The sequence below is a fragment of the Meleagris gallopavo genome, chromosome Z (genome assembly GCF_905368555.1).
Source record: "Meleagris gallopavo chromosome Z, MGAL_WU_HG_1.1, whole genome shotgun sequence".
NCBI classification, from domain to species: domain Eukaryota; kingdom Metazoa; phylum Chordata; class Aves; order Galliformes; family Phasianidae; genus Meleagris; species Meleagris gallopavo.
In genome coordinates, this window is record NC_139435.1 from 17,122,024 (window position 1) to 17,145,224 (window position 23,201).

Sequence of the window (23,201 nt, forward strand, 5' to 3'; positions counted from 1 at the left end):
TGTTCCCGGTTTCTTATTCAATATTCTCCCTGGCTCACCAGCAATGTTTTCTCCACTGAGCCAAAATACAACCCAGGGGGTCTTCTCAGTATCACTTTAGACCTCCTTGTATCATAACAGCCTCGTACATGACATATCATAACACAACATAACACTTTCACAACAAAAACATTTAACAATCACAAAGACAGTGACAATAATCAATACAATTTATCCTCAGGATCCTTTCTCTCTCTGCCTCCCTTTTTGGTCCGGACCTTTTCTCACTAATAACAGACTGGCTTCTTGAATCCAGCAAGCAGCGTAGTCTGATTCCTCCTTTGAAAAGGGGGTTTTATTCTTTACATACGAATTCAGAATCTGACACACCCAACCTTTGTCAGATCCATATTCTGGCCAGAATATTTATTTTCCCTGTATTGGCTCTCTAGGCCATATCTGTATACAATATTTAAGCATCTTTTTCTTATCCTTGTCCCTGGTCTTGGGATTGTCTTTCCAATTCTGAAACATTTTCGTAAGGGGCTTCTTTAGGCACAAACCAGGGGACCTTTTTCCCCTGCTCTCGGGAGCTCCTATTCCCCATCCCTCCGGAGTGCTACTGTGAACTACCCAGCCCACAGGTCACCACACTCCGACTCTCGGATTTAGGGCCAATCCCTCCGGAGTACCTTACTCCGATTCTCGGATTCAAATAGGGGTGTACTGCTGCCACTTCGTCAAGTGCACAGGGTACCGTACACCAACAGCTCCCTCCCGAGACTCTTCCTTCCACCAACACAGCCGCTTCGTCCGTCCCTGGCCGTGCCCCTCGCGGGACAACGGAACCGCAGGTCGGGACTCCGCACTCGCTTCGCACTGACGTGCGTCTCAATCACACACACACTCAAGAGTCTCAACCGACCCCCAAGGCAAGAATTAAACTCTCTTACCTTGGTCCGTGCACGAAGTTACCGGGTCGCAATGGCCAACACCCGTGCCTACCTGCCCCTTGGCTTTTACAGAATCCGTCCTTTATCTAACAGTCTCGGTTTCTTATCGGCCGTCCCAAGGAGTCACCTCACCACTCAGACAGGACCGCTGAAATCAGCGGGGTGCACCTATCCTGTCCAGGGCAGTAGGGAGACACCCAAAGAGGCAATAATAATCCCGGACGAGCCCCCAAATTGTTGGAAATATCCGAATAATTTTGCCAGGACGGTATCTCTGATAAAAGCAGATTTTATTCGCGATTGCAATGGCGGGCGTCCCGCAAGCAGGAGCGCACCTATGGACACAGCATGACAACTTTTATACCCTTTTTCTCTCCCTTACCTCCCCCTTCTCCCCCGTTTCCCCACTTGCTGGGTACTCCGGGTTCACAATCTTATCAGAGGATTTAATTGGATCGTTATCTGGTGTTCAGTGCTCTTCTTGTCCTATTGATAAGGTGATTTGCTTGGAATTCCTGTTAAACAAAGAGTACGGAGAGGAGGGGAGATGTCCGATCTTCTCCAGGCATTCCCCGTATCATGTAGTGAATTGTTCTTTTAAATTGGCAGAATACTGTTGCAATGTGTGACATAGTCAGTTGCCATCCTGTTGCTTCCAAGGTGTCTCAGTGCTCTTCTTGTCCTATTGATATGGTGATTTGCTTGGAATTCTTGTTAAACAAAGAGTACGGAGGGGAGGGGAGATGTCCGATCTTCTCCAGGCATTCCCCGTATCATGTAGTGAATTGTCCTTTTAAATTGGCAGAATACTGTTGCAATGTGTGACATATATTCTCAATGTTGGCTATACATATATACATACATATTACTTTAACTTATAGAACTCTAATAAAGTAGTAAGGCCCCTGAAATGAACTATAAAACAAAAACCCCAAACGGTAAAGACCATGAAGTTAACAAAATTCTTATTTTGTTCTGATGCAGAAACAACATTCAATTCTCACAATAGTAATGAACAGCAACCTAAATCTGGTATCTTTTTTAACCCAGTGCTAAGAAGTTTAGAATCTATTTCAGTCCTCTCTCTAACAATCCAGATAGATATCTTGCAATTTACCTTTTTTTTTTTTTTTTTTTTTTGAACAATCATTTTTAAACAGTATTCTCATAAATACTTAGTTGCAATAATAAGTCAATAAGAGGAGGGACATGGATGGCTCTTACACTACCATTAAATTTCTGCTTTTGCAGCTGACAGGATCCACAAGCTTTACTGATGTCTGGAGATCCCTGGGTGTGTGCAGCCACACTGCTGTGCATACAATAGCTAGAAAAATTGCTGCTGCCACCTTGGAAAACATACTTCACAGTTACAATTCACTTATGTGCAGTTGGCAGTACAGCAATTAGTGTAGCTTTACCTTGTGGGATACATCCATGAGCTACATTAAATAAAGTGTTATGTACTCACATTAAACAAGAATATTCACGTATTCCATTACATGATACTTAAAACAAAAGAAAAAACTGAGAACAATGCAATATGCACATATCCAGGAAAGGGAAAGAAAACCTGTTGAATAAGTACTGCTATAAAAAGCAGTAAAACTTTTGCCAGAAACCTTGTAGACTCTTACACAGATTTACAATTGTGTTTGATCGTCCTCCTTCAGCTACTCATGGGACCAATGTCTACCTTTGTCATTCTTTATTATGAAACTGACATCAGTTAGCTGGTTTGTAGCCAACTGCACTAATAATAAACTGGCAAGGATATCAAGAATTACTGGAACTATTTGGTCATCTTGAAACTGAAAAAGGAGACTTACTCCAAAACTCTTGAAGGCAAAAAAAGTATCACTCTTAAATGCAGTTTCTGTAATAGATGTCTTGCAGCAGAAAAAAACTTAGTAAGTTCAAATTATTTCGGTTAATTTAAAGCCACTGGTCTTAGAACTGTAAGGAGGGCCTGGCAATAGGATCCCTCTCATGAGAGATTCAGAGATTCATTTAATATTAGCAAACAAAGATGTATATCGCTGAAGATGCAAATGTTTAAAAGTATAGAAGAAAGGTGTTAAAAATGAATTTTCATAGTTATTGCTTACAGCTCAGTAAATAAAATATTCCATTTGTTTCATAAGGTTTATAGTAGAAAAAGGAAAGTTGAGAGGCTGCACAGGCTTTTGCATCAGCTACACTAGCACACTATTTGCATGTTTGACTGCCCCACTTACACAGTTATTTGAAGACATTCAGATTTTCTGCTTTTCTAGGCTGAGGTCATTCACTTCCAGCTTTGCAGTGTTAATCTGGCTCCCACGGAGAACTGTTGGTTAGGGACATCAAGCTGATTGCTTTTGAGTATCTGCCTGACATGAGAACTTCGTGAAACTCAGAAGTATCTTACAATACTCCTGTGAGTGCTGAGAAGATGGAAACAATCGCACAATGCTTTCCTCTATGTCTTTAGGTTTCTGGATGGAACTTCAAATGTCCTGAAGAACTTTTGCCATTGCTTGCCATTTTTACATTCATCTTGACACCAAAAGAGCACTTGTTATCAATTTGGTATGAACTGGGAACTTCCAACCTATCAGAAGGACTCTTCTTGGGTATTCTTCTTTGATGTAACTGTTTTGAATTATAGCGTAGATAAGATAGAAAGTTGCTTCTCATGGCATAATGAGTAAATATGCCAAATTAGGGAAAGTGGAAGAAAGGGGATGAAGGACAGAGTCTTAAGATCACCAGAGAGCTGCATGGTACATGCTCAGAGGACATCAGGATTTATTAACGAGTTATTGGAAAAGAATGAATATGTGTGCTGTTTCCAGGAAATATACTGCATATGTATATTTTAACTGCATAAATATAGCACCTGAATTCCGAGAGGACATGCTTGGTTCACCAAGTCACCTGGCACGTATAATGAAATAAAGAATGCCTGCTTCCTAATGCCTCAGTAGTGTTAGGGAGTTTTCTTCCCAGATTTTCCAATGACCATTTCATATTATTTCTTCTACAGCTTTGGTGTGAATCAATAAGACATCACAACACATTTTAACTCTTTTGAGAGTTCCTGAAGTAAGAACAGCAAGGCAGTCAAGTAAGAAAGCAATCAAGCTTAGCAGTGATGATGCAACTTGCCAGTTTCAGGGCACCGCCCTCAGCTGTGAATGGCTGGAAACTGGATGTGGCCTGGAGCAAATGCAGCTGTGCATACCTATATGAAACCTGCAGATCTGTGATTGCTCTCTCCTCTTTACTGCCAGCAGAAAACATGCCTCTTGAACTCATTCGAGTCATCATACTAATGAATAACACCAAACCAAAATCCTTACAGCTACTGCATGATATTTTATTATTCCTGTTAGTCAGGCTGTCAAGTTGACAGTTGTCACATCCTCATCCTATTGGTAGAATGAATATCAAGGTGGAAGTATGGTGCAACTGTTCTCAGCCTGGCGTGGCCAAACTTCATGACAAAAAGATGCAGTGTGTATTTTGGGCACTAAAGCAACGGCTTACAGATAGACTATTTGTGTGAGGCATACCCAGCTGTCCCCTCATGTTAACACCAGAATTAGATGCTTAGGTCTCTAGGTCCTCAAAAAGTGTTTCTTTTTACTTGACTTGCACAGCCAGTAACCCCTTATTAGCCCAGTCATTGGAGAAGAACTTGATAGACATACCTGACAGATACACAACTATTCATCTGCTGTAAAGCAGCTATCAGCAGGGGCTGTTTGTAGTTACTTTAAGCAAAACTGGATTCATGGTTTTATGACTTTTGTTATCTGTATTCCACATCATAACATCATATAGAGCACTGGGAGTTAAAGAGTTAATGTTCCAGCTCCATGGACTGCTGATTTTCCGGGTGCCTGGTTCTCAGAAGAACAACTATGTACCCCAGAGGACTCTGCATTTCTGTTTTCCATTCAGAGGGAAAGATAAAACTGTTCACAGGTCATGAGACACCCCTTCTCCTTTTCTGCTCGTTTTGGCAGCGTCTTGCTCCGTAGCCATCTTGCCTTCAGCTTTAGAGTAAGGCCTTCAGTTTTGGACACTGTCTCTCATTTATTTGGTTTATTAGCTTCAATTCCAATTAACTTGTATTCCTGGTATTACAATTAGTAAATTAGCTTTCCTTCCCAGATTGTTGCCACTGTTTTTATTTATTTATTCATTATTGTTTCTTTCCCTTTTTGTTCCCTTCCCCTCTTTTTTCAGGCTGGTGGGCCTGTGGACCTGCTGTCCCCATCATGAACACAGACAGATCTAGAGATAAGTCCATGACAAAAAAGTAGTATGATACAATGAGTAGGTAGTGGTGCCAAAAGAGAAACACATCAGAAAACTGAGTTCTGGGGCTTCTGTGACTTCACATATTGTTCAGTTTAACATTTTAAAATAAACATGGTCAAAAAAGTTCACAGTCCGCTCTTCAGCTATCTGCTAGCTTGAGATTTGTGGCTCCCATCAGTAGAGAAGGTAGTGAGCTGTGTGGAAATTCACATAGAGCTTCAAAAAGAGAGGATCTTTTGCAGCTCTGTAGAAGGAATGGAAGACCATTCCTTGTAAGTGTTTTTGAAAAGGACAGAGTGCCCTTAGTGTTTCCTTTTCTTCCCCAGAAATACATGACAACATCTATACACAGCTGATTATTCACCAAATTTAGCAGGTCCATCTCAGTGCACACTTTCTGTGTGGTTCAAGTGCTATAAAATACTCTACAGAGAAATGCTGCTGACAAATAACTGTAACTGAATAAGCGCATAGGGGTGCAACAGTGTAGCCATGAACAAATCCCAGAGTTCTTAGGTGTTCTTGCCCAAAGAGTCAGAGAAAGGCAAGATACACCCTACGATGAAATAGCCAGCTGAGAGTAGGTTAAAAGTATTAAAGTTTTTTTTCTGAATAAGTTGCCATTACAAAATAAAACAACAAAAAAAAAGCGCAACGAACCCACATTAAAACTATAAATGTACTTCTCACTATACTGTGTTTTAGTCTGGGATTCACCTTTCCAGCACTTTTTAAAAGGTGAAATCTGTTTTATTGTACTCTACAATGTAATATATGAACTATACTGCAGGTCTGACCACACCTGAATCAAAGCTACTGAAGTACACTCAGCTTCTTGCATGGAAAGCTGAATACTGCTGTTTCTGATGGAATTATCTTGTCACTGCCAGAATCTTTTCAAGAGCAATTTCTTCAAGGCCTGAATCAGTGCCCACTGAAAGGAAAGGATTCCTATTGATGGCAGTAGGCCCAAATAACCCAGAGGTTTAGGCTGCCTTTGCCAGGAAATTTTGTTTTGATGACTTTTAAAGCTTTGCCTTTGTACTTCACTTTCTTATGGAGCTTATTTTTTCAGTGAATTTTTTTCCAGACCTTTCATATTCTGGATAAAATGGAGTTGATGTGGTTCTGTCCCTGATTCAGCACAGATCATTTTATCAGATTAATTCTTAGAGACTTGAGTCAGGGTGCTCTGAGAAGCACACACAATGTTAAAACATTCTGCTGTCCAATAGCCTGATTTTTTCAGTATGAATAAATGGGACGAAAGTAAAAGGTAAAGAAAACAGTATAATGCTCTCACAACAAAACCATAGAAGCCAGTTTACCCTATGGCTGAAGTTTTCTTGCAGTTTGGCTTAGGAGATAAGTATTGACATTTCAGTGCAGATGGGAAACAAGGAAGACTTTACTATGGAAGAAACTAGGAGGGTCTCATAAGCTCCCAAGGAAGGTGTGAGAGCCTGTGGTTACGTACGTGCTCCTTTGATGCCACTAGATGGAAATTTATTACCCAGATGCAAATCAGGTGAGTAAACCTGTCTGAAAGGGGTTAATTAGGGCACCTGAGCTATCTACAACATAAGACAGGGAAGGAATGAGAAACAATGTGCACTGTAGGTAAGAGTTTATTTCTGGAGATCTATCCCATCACTGATTGCAATTGCTATGATGCCTACCTGCAGAAAAGAAGTACTTATCTGTCCTGTACACAAGTACGCTCAGTTCAAAGAGTACTTTCTGCAGTCTTTAATTCACTTGTTCTCTTCTTCTGGAATACATAGTTTCAGGCCAGACTTCAGATATTTAAATAAAAATAAAATATAAAAACTAACCACTCAAAATAGCAAATTTTGTTATACTTTCAATATCCTAGCTAATATTTCAGAGAAGTACAGCTTCTCTTACAGCTACCTGGATCAGAGGTTATCCCTAAACTCATTCCTTTTGTATATGTCATAACAAGGCCAGAGAAGATAACATTTAAACCTGAAACAACACTGAAAATCAAAGACATAATTTCTAGGGCTCAATAAATCAAGATACAAGAAGACTGCAGTTTCCTAGGCAAGAGTAAATGGTCATGGTAACTTCAGCAAAGGCAGGATGTGATCTTCTGCCCATTTGTTCATCTGTCTGCACCCATATGTACCTGTATTTCTGTAACATGGGAGGAATTTAATTATGCAAATTCTCTCTCTGAAACTGAAAGACTGCAGACAGGTTAAGTCTTAAGCTGGTAAAGAATGTTGCACTCCACTAGAAGAAATACCACGTGATCACAGCCTTCTCCAACTGCACAATGTCAGCACAAAGAAGCAGCAGGAATTATCCTCAAAGCTCTAGCACACAACTTGTACCAGCCCAGAATGCTTGAGCTCTTTGCAGAAGGGTGAGGATATCTCTCTGAAGTTGCTTATGTTAACTTGATACTGGGTATCTGGGCTCCTTAATACAAACCATGTATGAAGGCAACTAGATATTCAACATAGAGAAAGAAAATAAGTTTCAGTGCAAAGCATCCTCCTCTCTGTCCCTGTAACTGGACTGTAATTTGAGTCCCATATAGCAATTTCATAATACAGACTCGTTTTGCTCTAAGATATGAACCCAGCTGGGCAGCTGGGATAATGTCTCTGTCTGGTGTGGCATTTAGTATCTAGCCTGGAACTCAAATGTGTAGGCATTTCTTCGCCCCTCATATTGCAGCTGAATGACTCTGCTGTGTTGATTTGAAATGACCTGACTAATCTCAACTTCCTCTAACAGTTTAATGAAATGTCAGAAGTGAACAAGGTCCATGGAATTGAAAAAAGACCATTCAAACAATGATGAAAAGAAACACATGGACAGCAGTTTTTAAACAGTCTTTGGACTATTGGAAATAATTCAATGAGCTCTAGCCAAGCTTCAACATAAACATACTAAGAAGGGATTGAAAAACGTTTTATATAAAGCTGCATTTTTTATCTAGACTGTGTAATCCACTTCAGGATTACAAAAATGAGATATATGGGAAAAGTCACCATTAGGTTAGTTCAAAAAAAGTAAAAGATCCTCCCTGCTCCCCCCATATCTGTTGGTGTTTGGAAAAACAAACCACAAAGCAACAGATACGTAGTTCTGGTTCCACCATCTGAAATTACAGGAGGGAGAGGCAAAAGGATCTGGCAAACTGAATCCTGCTCCTTTCCAAGGAAAGCTTAATGGCACTCTCAACTGCAGAAATTAAATATGCTGATCATAGCACAGCCTCACAGAATAGCAACTAAGAGGGAAAAGCTTACACCATACTCCCTGTGAGGTAAGGTACAATCAGCTAAAACAAACTCTTTGGGGCTTTCAGTGTCATCAACATCTTACATCCTATTAGGAAGTAAAATGTCCTCAAAAACATAAAAATGCTCTCCAGAGGTTACCATATCTCTCACTTTCCTGTGCTACAGCAGAACATTGCCATCATAGCAGTAATCTGAAAGTACAAGGAATCCCTGGCACTTCCCAGAATGCAGACTCTATCTCAAAGATTAGATGGTCATAAACTCTCCAGGACTCTCTCCTTCCTGCAGCACATCCAGCGTTCATTCACTTACACTCCCACTGCCTCTCAGCACTGCTGTGCTACGCTAGGTTCGAGGGGCATTTGTGAATGAAGGTCACAAAGGAATTTCCAAAACTTCGGGGCTGACAACACGCTCTTGGATGTTAACAATTTCCAATATTCAAAGCTGAGAGACACCAAGCCTGAGCAATGACAGAAAACTTACCACCTCTGCAACCCTTGCACTCTCAAGGCAATGGTCTATGAAAAACATGATGTGGTCACATAATTAAAAGCTAACTCTTGTGTAGAAACCTAGAAGGCAGAGAACAGAGCAATCCAGAAGCTGAATGGGCAAAGTGTAAAGCCAATAAAGCTTTTGGCATTGCAATCAAATGCCATTATCGAAATATGTGAAGCCTGAACATTTGAAATTTTTTAAGAAAAAAGAAAATGTAACATAACATGCTTTCCCAAAATTCCTGTATAAATGATGCAACATCTGAATCTTGAATGCTCATTTTTGCTGCAAAAATTATTTGAACTAATGGATTTAGTATATTAACTGGCATCTAGGCATATTTTAATACAGATATAAGAGGAAAAATGGACTTGCAGAAGCAGACACAGCTGTGATTGGCAAAACTGAGACAAAAGTGAAAGCCAGTAAGTAAAGGAGAGATTTTAAAGACTGCTAGAAAAGGAAGAATCTGGACCATGACAACACTAAGCAAGCAGAACAGGTAATGCTAGGCCATTACAGAGAAGGCCTGTACAAGCTCGGATATAGAGAAGGTAATTTTCTCTCTCATCATGGCAGAAGGCAGACTTAAAGACCTGTCACCTGCCCTTGTCCTTGGAAAGTAAAACCATTTCTGTTTAATGTGAGTCTTCCACTGAAATACTAATCCCTTGGTCAAGGTGTTCAAACCACATGTAATCACCCACCCTCTGCTACACAGACACATCCACAACTGTTCCTGGAGCTTTCTGGGAGTTTTCGTAGTTACTGATGGCTTTGGCAATGCCTAAAGGCCATGCTGGGTTAATTTCTTATACTGCTTGAGATCTGGATTTGAGCTTGATGGTATCAGCCATGTGCTCACATGTGATTGAGCCTCATGCAATGAAAACTTCAGTTTGTGTCACAGAGTTATCACATGAATATGGAGGGCTGGATTTTCAGAGTGCAGTGAAGGAAGGATGCTGCCAAGCACATAGCCTTGTAGCACTGTGAAGAAAACTTCAGACTTTTAGTGCCTGGTTCTTGCCAGAGCTGACAGACAGCCTTTCACTTCTCAGCCTATTCCAGCAAATTCAAACGAAAAGACAGAATTGAATATTTCCATCAAAATTTATTCTTCTTCTGTGGAAAGATAATAAACAACATTTCACAATGAACCACTGAGTTAATATACTATTTTTTTTTTGCTCTGTTAAATCACACAATGATTTGCTGGAACAGAAAATATAAGGAATTGGAATTAGCTGGCCATCGCTTCAGGTCACATGGGCAAGGAAAATGAATTCTGCTGATTTCTGTGCCTGCATGAAAAGAGACATTGCAAATTTATATCTGCTTTTTCTTCTCAGGCTATTAAACTTGCCTTTAAGTTTTAGAATATTACTTTTCAACTTATGATGTTGGTTACTATCAAAGGAAAAAAAAAAACAAAACTTCGTTCTGCTTACTCCCAAATTGATTCTGATGCTTGTGAATATCCCATGTGCATGTAATAAAATGAAAAATATATAGACTTTTCATAATAAAACGCATTTTAAGTTGTGGAGTCTCCTTCTCTGGAGATATTCAAGACCCACCTGGAAACCTACTTGTGCGACCTGCTTTGGCAGGGGGGTTGGACTCAATGACCTCTGGAGGTCCCTTCCAGCCCCTACAATTCTGTGATTCTGTGATTCATTTCACTTGAGATAGCCTGATAAATTATTTCTTATCACTTTAATTCTTATCAACTTAAAATTTAAGGTGTTGAAGTGCATCAAGAACCTCTGTGCAACCCAGATCTAAAGCAGGCTTTCAGGAAGATACAGGTAATTTCCCTCTAAATTTTAATCAAATTAGATGATTGTATTTTGCTCACTTGGAAAAGAGACAAACAGAAGATATTAAGATGTATCAACATGAACTCTGTCTTACCTGGGAATTTCTGCTGAACTACTACATCACAATGGAAATCAATTTTGATGATATCAAGGAACATTTACTATTAGCCTCAACAGCAAAGATTTAACTCATGGAATCAAATCTGAATAAAACATGGAAGAATATAATCAGATGCAGTAGCTGCAGTCATCCAGGTTTGTATTGAGATGAAGCACTGCATCTAAAATAAATAAGTAGTTGAGCTTCACATGAATCAGGCCAATGATGATTGAGATTCTACTTTTTTTTTTTTACTCTCATTTTGGAGTTCAAGTTCTCTTCTATACCAAGTAAATTTGGAGGTTTAGAATCATTAATGTTGAGGAACTGTAAATGTGCAAAATTAGTCAGAAGGAAGGGGTGGTTTGTTGGGTAAGAAAAAAAAAAAGAAGGTTTAATTTGTGAAATAGAGTAGTGAGAACATTGAAGAAACACATCACCAAGTTACATACAGTGATGACTGCATAGACATTCAAGTAAGAAGCTTAACTGAAATTTCATGGAAGAGGTCAGACCCAGTTCCTGCAGAGCAAATGCGTACGCCAGCACTAATGGTGTCAGCAGCAACAGATGTACTCACTGTGAGGCAGTAAAAAGGGTGGACTGATAGGCCATAGGCAATAGGGAAATCATGTACTGGACAATAAAAATACACGGGTAAGATAACCAGGATGGTGTAAATATTTTCAATACAGAACAGACGGTGGGTGTACTCTTCAATTTTGATTTAAATGCACAAAAAGTTCCAACAGACAAAAACAAGAGAATCAGAAATAATTATGTGTATTTCATACAAAGCAAAGGTCACTTATGGAAGACAGTGTCCTTTGCAAAGTTTAAAAAGTCTATATTAGACAAAAGGATCTGCATCATCAATACAAAAACTCACACAAAAAAAATTAACAAAATTATTCCTTAGAGAAATATGGCAGATTATCTAGGTAATGCTGTAAACACATACTTTAGGTTAGGGCTCAGACTCTCAGGTAAAGGAAGTTGGATACATATACATGCACACTCTTTTGGTTGGTAAACAAGAAGTTAAAAACAAAACAAAATCAATAGTAATAAGAACAATGAAACACCACCACCTTTCCCATATTCTTCCAGTTTCTTTTAAGAATCAGCTAAAACAGGAATTATTTCCTTCAATGCACAACGTGAAAGTATGCTAGCTTTGCTTATAATGTCTCTGTTCAGGTCTGAAATATCTACAGCAATGAGTGTTGCTGAAGAGCACAGTGAAAGATTACTAGATTAAGATCCTACAGAGGAGTACAAGCCAAGCCTGCAAAGCATCTTGCACCCACAGAACTACATAATAACTCCTGACAGGACAACTTCACTTAGTTAAAAGAGTTGAAGTGAGGTCAAGCTTGGAATTCAGATTTTAATTGAGTCTTGTTTTATTTTTTTTTTCAACCCCCTGATGTTTTTCATTTTAAGATCACAAATAGCTTGTGTACATATTGGTTATGAATAAAACACTGGGATAAGAGTTTATTGTTTCTTGTAGTTGGAATTTTTTACAGGAAGAATGTTGCCAAAACAATTTAATAGCATATTCAAAATTAAGAGTGCATTTTTGACCCAAATGACTATAAATTAACTTAAAAAAAAAAAAAAAAAAGAAAAAAGAAAAAAAGGGAAGAAAATGATTTCTTCATTTTCCAAACAGAACAGTAAAACAATTGCAACAAAAGAACATTTCAAACAGCTAGTGAACAATACCATAGAAGTATATTCAGACTAAAGGTAAGGACAGTCCTTTCAGAAGAAAGAGGAGTTCTACAGCTTAAGTCTGAAAGCTGAGTGTTTTGAGAAGTTAGTTCTAAAAAATTAAAATATCTGAGCATCATTAACTGTTGATGTACACTCAACAACAACAGAACTACCCCAATCATATTTGAACTATTTCACTAATCTCAAAATTGTGTTTTTAGTGGAACAAAACAGGTCTTCTTTCAAGTGCCTGTAAGATGTGTTTTGAATTTATTTCAAAGGTGCAGCTTTTCTCAAGAAGATTGCATTATCAAGTGTGATAATGTTGCTCAAGGCTGTGGCCAAATGTCACAGTATTACTTGTGACAGCCATAGGGAGAAAGGGGTTTTCAGAATAGGAATTGTGCAATCAGATTAGCCAGTCCAAGGAGGATTATAAAGATGTGAATGATCAGTGCTGGCCATGTCAGCTGCCCAGCACGATGCAGGGAGATCACGTAGATGAGCGATGGATACACAAACACAAAGGCCAGACCACATGTTGCTCCAGAGTATCTGAAGAAAGGGAGAAGGGGAGAAGAGAAAAAAAAAAGGGAGGGGCAGGGAGGGAGAAAGAGAACAAAAAGCTTTGTGTTAACTCTTACTTTTTCTTGTCATTTTTTTTTCACTCAAACTAGTGAACAGTCTGACCAAACAATGGCTACTTGCAGTCACTAAGCACTGATTTCTGTTCACTGTTGTCCTGCACTGGCATTTCATGATGTCTCTCTTAGTCCTCTGACTCTCCCTACCTCCTCTCTGTCATACCTTTGATGTCGCATTCCCAGATGATTCTGGGGATGAACTGGACTCACTATGGATGTTTTTACTTTCTTCGGGGAAATATAAATAAAATATCAACAGTGCATGCTTTGTTAAGCATCTCTTACTTACAGAACTGCAAATCTCATTGATTCCCAGCCATCTGAGAATGCATGTTAAAGCACATAAGAAGAGAACTGCTCTTGAAATTTTAAATAACTTAATGAGTTATTTTATTTTAAATAACTTAATGAGATTCAAAAAGGCTATTCTCTAGACCCAAAAAGATCAAAATGCCCTTCTGGAAGCACAATCAACCACAGAAACTGAAACAATTTAACTTTTTCTAACCATTCTCTTGCTTAACAAACCTTTTTCATTATTTTCCCCTTCTGTGAATTTCCACCTATTAAGCTGTAGTGCAGCCAAATGTAAATTATTAACTAGCAACATATTTTATTTCAAAGATTTGATCATGCCCTTTAGACACTGGAAATACAGTTACATAGAATAAGCCTGCATAACAAAACTTGTAAATATATGTTAGGTTATATATAGAAAATGTAACAGTTGGAAATGCACTATTCCAAATGCTTAACTGCTATGCACAGTGAATGCGTCAGCAGAAGTCAAGATCAGTTTGCAAATAGAGACATGTATTACATGATATTTATTTTCAGTTAATAAGTAAACTGTCTCTATCAGTGGAATCAGAATGTTTTCACTAAAATGAGAAATAATAACAAAAGAAAAGGAAATGGAAAAAAGGACACCTCAAAGATCAGCTATTGAGCAAAAGTTACTCATTCTGTTATACTAACCAACCTAAGCCTGTTATTCTAGTTTCATAATTGCAAATTTCTATATTTTTAAACATCTCCCTCTCCTGGTTGCTGTAGGAAAAATACAAACTAGAAATGAAAGAAAAGGATTACATATATGGAATCAAAGAATGGTTTGGGTTGGAAAGCACCTTAAATCCACCCAGTCCCATCTCCTGCCATGGGCAGGGCTGCTCCCACCAGCTCAGGCTGCCCAGTGCCCCATCCAACCTGGCCTTAAGTATCTCCAAGGATGGGGCACCCACAGCTTCTCCGGGCAGCTGTGCCAGCATCTCATCACAGTAATGATGTAATGATGAGTAAAGAATTTCCTAGCCTACATTTCTCCTTTTCAATTTTAAAGCTGTTCTCCCTTGTCCTGTCACTACCAGACCACATAGAAGTTGTTCTCCCTCCTGTTTATCAGCTCCCTTTAAGTACCAGAAGGTAACAATGAGGCCTCCCTGCAGCGTTCTCCACTCCAGAATGAATAAGCCCAGCTTTCAGCCTTTTTTCATAGGAGAATTACAGAAATCCCATGTGTTTAACACAGTAAATCTAAGATGCAATTTAGAAATACAATTTTTAGGTTTCTTTTCCCTTTTAAGTTACTTGCATGATTGGATTTTTATCATAGACTTTCAAACTAGCTTCAAACAGTCTTAACATAAAAACACAATAAGCAAGGAACTTTTATGCTGACATAATATTCTTTGATGTGGATAGTTACATGGTGACCAGGTATAGCTCCAGTGAAACTTGGGGAATCATCTCAGTCACCACAGATGCAAAGGTACAATTATGGATAGTTGCTTGTCAGAACTTATAAAGAGCAGATGCAGATTGCTTATACTTCTACATTTGCTCTGCACAACTTACAAAAGCCTAAGTCCACAAAATATAAAATTTCAATTCCTTACACTCTTATTGTTCTTTTACAAAACTGAGACATAAACACATTAGCATCAAAGGCAAGTTTAATGTTTAATGTGCAAAGCAATGCTTACCTTATGATACCTCCGATATTTGGATAAAATCTTGCCATTGCTACTCCAGCTCCTACAATTGCTATGTTCAGAGCAAGCACATGGAAAACACTATAGAAAAGTGAGAAAAAAGGTATTAAAATCTACACTGTATTTATTGCAAAACACCATTACCTTTAATTTAAATTAATATTTAACTGATACATGGATGGTATTTCTATTCAAGCATGACTCATGCTTTTAAAGCTAATTAATTTCACAGTAAATATAACATTTACTGAAAATTCTGAACACCAAACTCTAAATATCTAGTGTTTTGACTTCAAATATTCTTAAGGAGTAAGTATGTGTAATTTGGCAATTCTTCTGAAAGCATCATACGTGGTACTCAGCATTCAAGTATTTCAGATGGACATTGAAATACTGAAGAAATCCACAAGAAAGAATTAGCTTGCTCAGAGAATGATCTGCACTGCTATGTGTGTGAGCTATGGAAACCAAGAAGAGAGACACATCACTGAAAGGAAAACATTACACAGAATGCTATGAAAAAACAAGCAAACAAGCTTAATACTTGACCTCTAATATATTTTGATGCAAAACAAACGTTTGAGATGTTGGACCTAATTTAATATTGGGCATGCACACTGCTTATACTAGATTTTTTTAAATTGATTTTGGTTTTACAAAAAGTTTCTTGTTGCTTTCCTTTTTGCAATAAGGATGAAAAACTGGAGGCTTCCTGTTCTCCACAAGCAGCTTTTAATGCCTGAGACTAAGTTAGTGCAGGCATTATGCACACAGCTAACACTCGGGAGAATATCACTTTTCTTCAGAAAATATAAAATGTTGGCATATTTCAGTAAAGTCAGGAAATATAAGAAAAAACACTGGGATATTTTGGTCACACAGCTGTTTCTATGAAGGGAAAGAAGAATTTGCACACAGGATGCATAGATTCAGTTTTTATTGATTCAGAATGCTTTGATTTCTTAAAATAATCAAAACCCATTAGCTGATGCAGATTATTTTAAACGTAGAACATATCTGTGTTATATAGAAAGTCACTAATGAACAATCTTTTCAAGGGGGCTACAGCTGAAACAGTAGAAGTCACCACCCTCGTGGCTGAAAGGCTGGCTGCAAGCTTCCAGGTTTGGAAGAAAGGTTGAAGCAGTAGAGGGGACTCATTCAAGTGTAGGGGAACTGTGGTAATTCACACGCAAAGACATAATTGAAGATACACACTATATCTAAGATTTGCCCATAAAAAATGATCTAAAAATAGACAGAAACAACATCCTTAACTCTATGCTTGGCATTCTAGCAGTGGTGCACGAGAGGTACACTGCAGAGACTGAAGACAGCAATGGGAATACAGCAGCTGACATTTTAAGAGAAACATCGTCCCATATAAACCTGGTAAAACCCCAAGGATCACCCCCTTAGAACCAGACTATGAATAAAAGATGGGCCAAACATCTACTGTTTCTCTAGTACTCCTTAAAAAAAATCTAATTAATTACACAGTTCACAAAACTGTTTGTTAACATTTTTTCTCACCTTACACATAAGGCAGATTGCAAATCTCACCATGAGATAACACAAATGAAGCCAAAATCTATGAACACAGAAAATGGTGGCAATTCTTTCCTTCCTTTTTTTGTTGAGACAAACTTTCAGCAGGCAAGATTAAACAGAGTGCAGGCCTCACAACTACGAAACGTTTTCCAAATTTGGGTTGGTATAGAATATTTTTGCAGAAAAACTGAGGAAAGTTGGGAATATTTCATTTTGACATGTTTTACAACAGAAATGATTTTGTAGTTCAGAGTTGTTGCTTTCTTAAAAATTAATTCAAGCTTCTTACAACTTCAAAGGCAGACGTGTGTGCAGATGTGTGTGCGCGCATGTGCGCTGTGAAATGAAGTATGATTCCAGTTCATCGTCTGGGAAAAAACATCAGAGCAAGGAAGGGTCTGTTTTTACTCAAATGAAAGCAATTGTTTGAAAATGCTCCAAAGCAAGGCAGTGCTTGCAGAGAACTGTTTTCCAGTTTCTGTTGTCACAGTTAAGCAGCAATCTCAAGAAAAGTAACAAAATGCCTGAAAATTATTTTAATCCATTCACTTAAAGGGAAAAGGTGACACTATTTCTCCTTGGAACATTTCTGCACCTCCTTCTACCATTTCAATAACAGCTCAAATTGGACCATGTTTCCAGTTCTCCAATAAAATTGAGTGTGTATTTAAATTGCAACAAAACAGCTCCTCCACACACCTGCGTGTTTGGGTTTTTCTAACTGTCCTGACACAGGTTACCTCATCTTTCAGAAAGGAGGAAGCCACATTCTTAAATCCCGAAAAAAACACTGACATTTTGAAAACAATCCTTCTGAACAAGTAAGGATCTGACATCTACAGGTACCAGCAACTGTATTATTTCAGACTGCACATTTTTATAAATAAGGTTCGAAGTTTTATGCAGGTGCACACCTGTCAGGACAAGCACTGCCCAAAGGCACTATATTTTCACGATGCAGCTTAGTTCACTAGTAGCTTGCTGTACACTTAATGGTCACCACATGTTGCACAAGGTGGTCAGAAAAGCAGCATTTTTGGCAGCATAACCACATCACTTCTGGCTTTTTTAGATCCATAGGGAAAAAAACAGTAGATACGCTGCATCAAGTCCTCCCTGGAGAAGTGGTGGCTGCAGTTAACTTTGTGAATAATGGCCATATGTATTTCGCTAACTTCAGCATCCTTAAAGTAAGAATCACACCAGCAAGTGCAAAGAGAAAGCCCAGGGCAGGGAAGATTAAATAAACTAAAGAAGAAACTGGTTAAAAATCCTGACAGGTCGGAAGCAAAGAAATTAGAAGTGCTGCAACCAGTTGGAGTCACAACATGAACGCACACATTTAAATAGTAAGGAAATCAAAACAACATCAATGTAAATAAAGCTTTTTGAAATGTTACTGAATCTAAAACTGAATTTTCTTCCCAGAAGTCTCGCCCAAGTGACACCAGTCAAAAGACTCTGCATTATTGCAGTTTAGGTGCAAAGCAGAAATGAGATGAGGAGCAGATCGCTAAACGTGCATGCAAACAGCAGAAATGTTCTTCATTGCATCAGAAGACACATCTGTCGGAGAACTGGCAGGTCTGCTGGGCTGCCATGGAGTAAGAGGAGGACAATCTTTTAGGAAAGCCAAGGGATTTCTGTCCATCAGTTTATTTAACCTCTCAGAGCAAGGAAGATTTTAAAAAGAAATTCTAAAAACTGATACTATACAAAGTATTTTATGCACGGCATATAATTAATTAAGGGAATTCTCTGTCACAACTATTACCATAGCCACAAGCCAACAGTAACACTAGAAAAAATTATGAATAAAAATGTTTTCTATACATGCAAGCAGATCCAGAATCACATCAGAGGCAGCAGATAAACCACATGCCTCTGGCCATAAGTCACTCATTAAACGATGCCATTGCAAATATGTCTTGCTTTAGAAAAGAAAGTAATTTCCCAAAACACAGCATTTTGGACTTCTTTTACAACACAAGGGAGAGAAGAAAGATCTTCTTGGATTTTGCCCAGTATGACCCTTTATGTGTTGTGGTCTTTACATTAATGTACTCTTTGCTCAATAGATGAAACTAGGATGTGTTCTATTATCATTAAATCTTCTGTGGGTAGCACAGGAAAGCTCCAGGCTTTGTGATAGTGCCTGTCATAAGACCACTGCGTCCAGCATGTCTACATATGTGTTTAAGACAGACAGTGGCACAGGTGTCTGAAACTGGTAGACAAGAAGAATCTTCCAATTTAGAATCAATGTGCATTTCAGCTCTCCAAAGATAAGGATGATTGTTTTTCAAAAGGCAGAATTTAGATCAGTCGGGCTCTCAGAAACCAGCACCACAGGCTTAGTGCTGGAGGACACCTACCTGTGTGACCTACTGTAGGGAACCTGCTTTAGCAGGGGGGCTTGACTCAATGATCTCTTGAGGTCCTTTCCAACCAAAAAATGTTTTTTTGAGACAAACAGGACAATTACAGACAATGTAAATTTATTACATTCTGTCAGCTGCAAAGGAAATTTAATATAGGAAGGATGTAACTACGGAAATACATCTAATTAGGCATGTTGAATCACAGCGGACTTAAGTAGAGGCTAGGTGGCCAACACAGATCTTCAAATGCACCACCAATATCAATTTGGCACACTGACACGTGTTCAATATACACGTGGATGGATATACCATCAAGGAACATACCTAAGCACTATTTCCACAGCCTGAAAATAAATCAGGAAAAGGTAGAAAAAATCAGATAAACAAACAGAATGAGACTCAAAACACCAAGATTTTTGTGGTTTTAATTTGTATCAAATCCTTCTAGACAAATGGTGCATAACCCCACCTGCTCCGGTCTTTTTCTTTTGCTTCATCCTTCTGATTCCTTAGTTACAGACAAATTTTCTTTAGTCAAGTGACTGCGAATATTCCTGTTTATACACACACCCTAGATACATACCTAAGAGTTAAAGTTCGTATTTCAGAAGACAGATTAGTCTTCTTTTTTTTTGCCTGGAAACTGTTAGCCATTGAAAATTTTGATAAAAGCCAAGTACTTACAATTTATTATTTTCCTATGGAAAAGCATACAACTTAGTATTTCCAGCTAAGTTCTTCAGGGTGGATCAACAGGATTTATAGTGAGATATCAGTTTAACATCAGTAAGAGCTACACGTCTATCTTTTCAAAATGTGTCCCCATAAATCATCTCTTCCGTATCTCTTTTTAAATACAGCATAACAGAACAGTAAGGAGATCACAGGAGTAAGAGAACATCTACCAAGTCCTTCTGGAAATAGTAACATGGAATTCTAGCAAAAACAGAAAAACTTCCTCTCCAAAAGAGCAGTGAGGCACTGGAATAGGCTGTCCAGGGAAGTGGTGGAGTCACCATCTCTGGAGGTGTTCAAGGAGCATTTAGATGTTGTATTGAGGGGTATAGCTTAGTGGGGAAATATTGGTATTAGGTGGATGGTTGGACTGGATGATCTTGGAAGTTTTTTTTCAACCTTGGTGATTCTATGATTCAAGGCCCAAACAGCTCTGGAATTAACACAGTAGAATTTCGTTGATAAGGTGATGATAGGAAGAGCACTGCATTCACAAGCTCTCACAACATCAGGACCATAGTTCTAATTTTTCCCGAGTAGTTGGTGGTTGAAAAACTCAGAATACTGAAATTCTTCCCTAGAAAGGTAATAAGAGAACAGTGCTACTAAAAGATCAGCTTAGATTGCTGGTGAAAACCAATCCTCAAGAGGTATTTCACAAGCAGACACAGGTCTTCTACTGTAATCCTAGAAAGAGGTCTCATGCTCACTACCATTCTCCAGTTAGTTCCCACTGCACAGGAAAACAAAGCTATAAACTTGGTATCAATTGAGAAACATTTGAGCAACACGTGAGACACCTGGGATACCAAAGAGAAACACATATAGTCAGAATGTACTATGTACAGAATTGCTTCCACAGGTGAACAAGAGAACAAGTGGCTTTCTAGAAACGATTTCTGACTTCTCAGAAATGTTAAATACCTCCCACTCTTAAAAAAAAAAAAAAAAAAGAGAGACTGAAGCTACCTACAGGACATCCCAGAGACAAGAACAAAGAATGTACATTACCACATTCGCACACCACAGAAGCTTAAAAACAGCAAGCTTGAGCTAACCTGAGCAGAGACTTGAATGAAGATTTTAGGAGAGGCCAGAAGGGAAATGACAACCATTCAGGGAGTGACTTGGGAGAAGAGATGGGAAGAGGCAGATTTACGTAATACTAAGAACACGGCTATTTCCCAACTTAGCACTTAAATCAATGGCCTTGTTTCCAATAGTAGCTTGCAGCAGTTCCTAAAAATCCCCTCTACTTTGAACTGAGTACAATTTAGCATCAAAAAAAGCAGGCATTTATTTCATGTCCTAATTTAGACATCCAGTTTCTAAACCTCTCCATAACTATTTTAGGACCCAGAAGAAACCTGAAACTTTTAACAATGTCTTCCCAGACCTGTATGCTACTGCTGATGCCACAGAGGAAATATACATGGCTTCCTGTGATATTTTTTCCATCTCTCCATCAACAGTAATTCACAGCATAAAATAAGCAACTCAGAGATAAATACCAACTTCTCAGCTGTGACAAATTCAGATGATATTCCAAATATAAATGTCCTAGGTTTTATTTAAAACAACAGCAACAACAAAACAACAACAAACAAACAAAACTGAAATTGAGTTCTAGGTCAGCTCTTCCCTGGTGTTCAGGCAAGGAACAAATGCAAGGGTGTGGCTCATCTCTGAAATTAGCATCTGAAAAGCTATTTTTATAAGCATAACAGCAGTCAAGATAACATAGCTAACAACTCAGCTAGCTATTAGCCCTGTTTAAAAACAGATGGATGATTACTAACTATGCACAATCAAAATGCATACTCAAGCCTGAAAGGTTAATATGCAGAGTACATGCCTTCAAAACTTAAAAGCCACTTGGTAAAATTTTTCTGAACTGAAAACTTTTTCTTCTGCACAACAACTTTTTTGCTATATAAATTCAAGATAAAGGAACTGTGTTAAAAAATGACAAAATGAAGAGCTAAAACAAAAGACGTGGCTCCCTCCCATTCTGCTCTGCCAAGACGTAGCAGTCCTGGTCTGCAGGCTAGAGTTTCCTCTGCATGCCTATTCAATCTTTGCCTCTGCAAACATTTTGAATTAGCTTTTGAAATGTACTAATGCACCAAAGGAAACTCCTGAAAGCCCAGCCAACTTTCTGACTATATACAACAGGCTAGTTAAGCACAGTGTGCCAAGCTCTTGTCAAAGAACAGTCTTCTTACCTTGGGTAAGCATTTCCAAAAACCTGTCTTAATAGTTGGACTCGTGCCAGATAGCCCAACAGTGGGTATACAGTAATCATCTGGAACAGCAGAAATATTCTTGCAATAAAAGACATGATGTCGTTGCTGGGAAAGTTATCTAGAAAATTCTAAACAGAGGGATAACGTTACATTTACCAATGATGTCTCAATTACACTTATCTGCTGATTTTTAATAGCTGTGTTCAAGAAAGAGGATGGTAAAAGCCAAGCAAATCTAAATGCTAGATCAACCCCGTAATATGAAATACTCTTTCTCCGCTTTGAAATTGTTATGTAACCAAATACTCCTATTTTTTTAATATTAAAAAGATGATGTCAGTTTCAATGTTAAAAAATATTTCCTACTCTCAGCATTCAAAAATAACCAAGCCTACGGAGCAGCTACCTGACTTCTCAGACAAATGAATTCATGTGCCCTTATTACCTGTCATATCATATCTAAGGAGTGAAAAAAAGTATTTATTCAGTAAAATTGGAACTATTATCATAAACAAAAAACATTGCAAACACCTGAAAACCAGAATAGTTTAAGACTTAGATTACATGGAAATATGTGAGTATCTTTACAGTATCTAGTGCCTATAGTATCTACAGAAAATAAACTATAAGAAAAACTGTTGTCATCTATTAACTATGGACTTTATCCCATTAAGTTACTGCCGATGTTTTTTAAAAATATTATTTCCTGGTTAAGCAGTAGTGCTAGTTCTAACTAGCATACAGTCAGAGAAAGCCTTTAAAAGCTGTTTCATTGCTACCTACTATGCAGGCAATGTGGATCACTTTGCATAAAATACATTGCCAGTTTACAATTCCTATCTTTGAACTTGTCAAGGGTGTGAGAATCAGACTTGCCTATAGGCAGAGAAGAGTATAATAGCCTTTACAGCAGTGCTATGTGTTATCTGAAGAACTCTGTTGGCAAGGCCTAGCACAGTGCTATACTGCAAACCTATCCA

The 23,201-nt window shown here is 38.4% G+C and overlaps 1 protein-coding gene across 4 annotated transcripts in view; it reads right to left on the minus strand.

Annotated features, from left to right (window-relative positions):
- Positions 1 to 1,205: 1,205 nt before the first annotated feature.
- SLC38A9 (solute carrier family 38 member 9) overlaps positions 1,206 to 23,201 on the minus strand; it is a 54,062-nt gene continuing 32,066 nt past the window's right edge. For all 4 annotated transcript variants that reach the window (XM_085212846.1, XM_085212844.1, XM_085212845.1 and 1 more), the window contains 3 exons: positions 22,201 to 22,349; positions 15,300 to 15,389; positions 1,206 to 13,225 (listed from right to left, as the gene is read on the minus strand). In XM_085212846.1, coding sequence (XP_085068972.1) covers positions 13,060 to 13,225; positions 15,300 to 15,389; positions 22,201 to 22,349 — 405 coding nt within the window. In that variant the 3' untranslated portion in view covers positions 1,206 to 13,059. The remainder of the gene's footprint in view (positions 13,226 to 15,299; positions 15,390 to 22,200; positions 22,350 to 23,201) is intronic.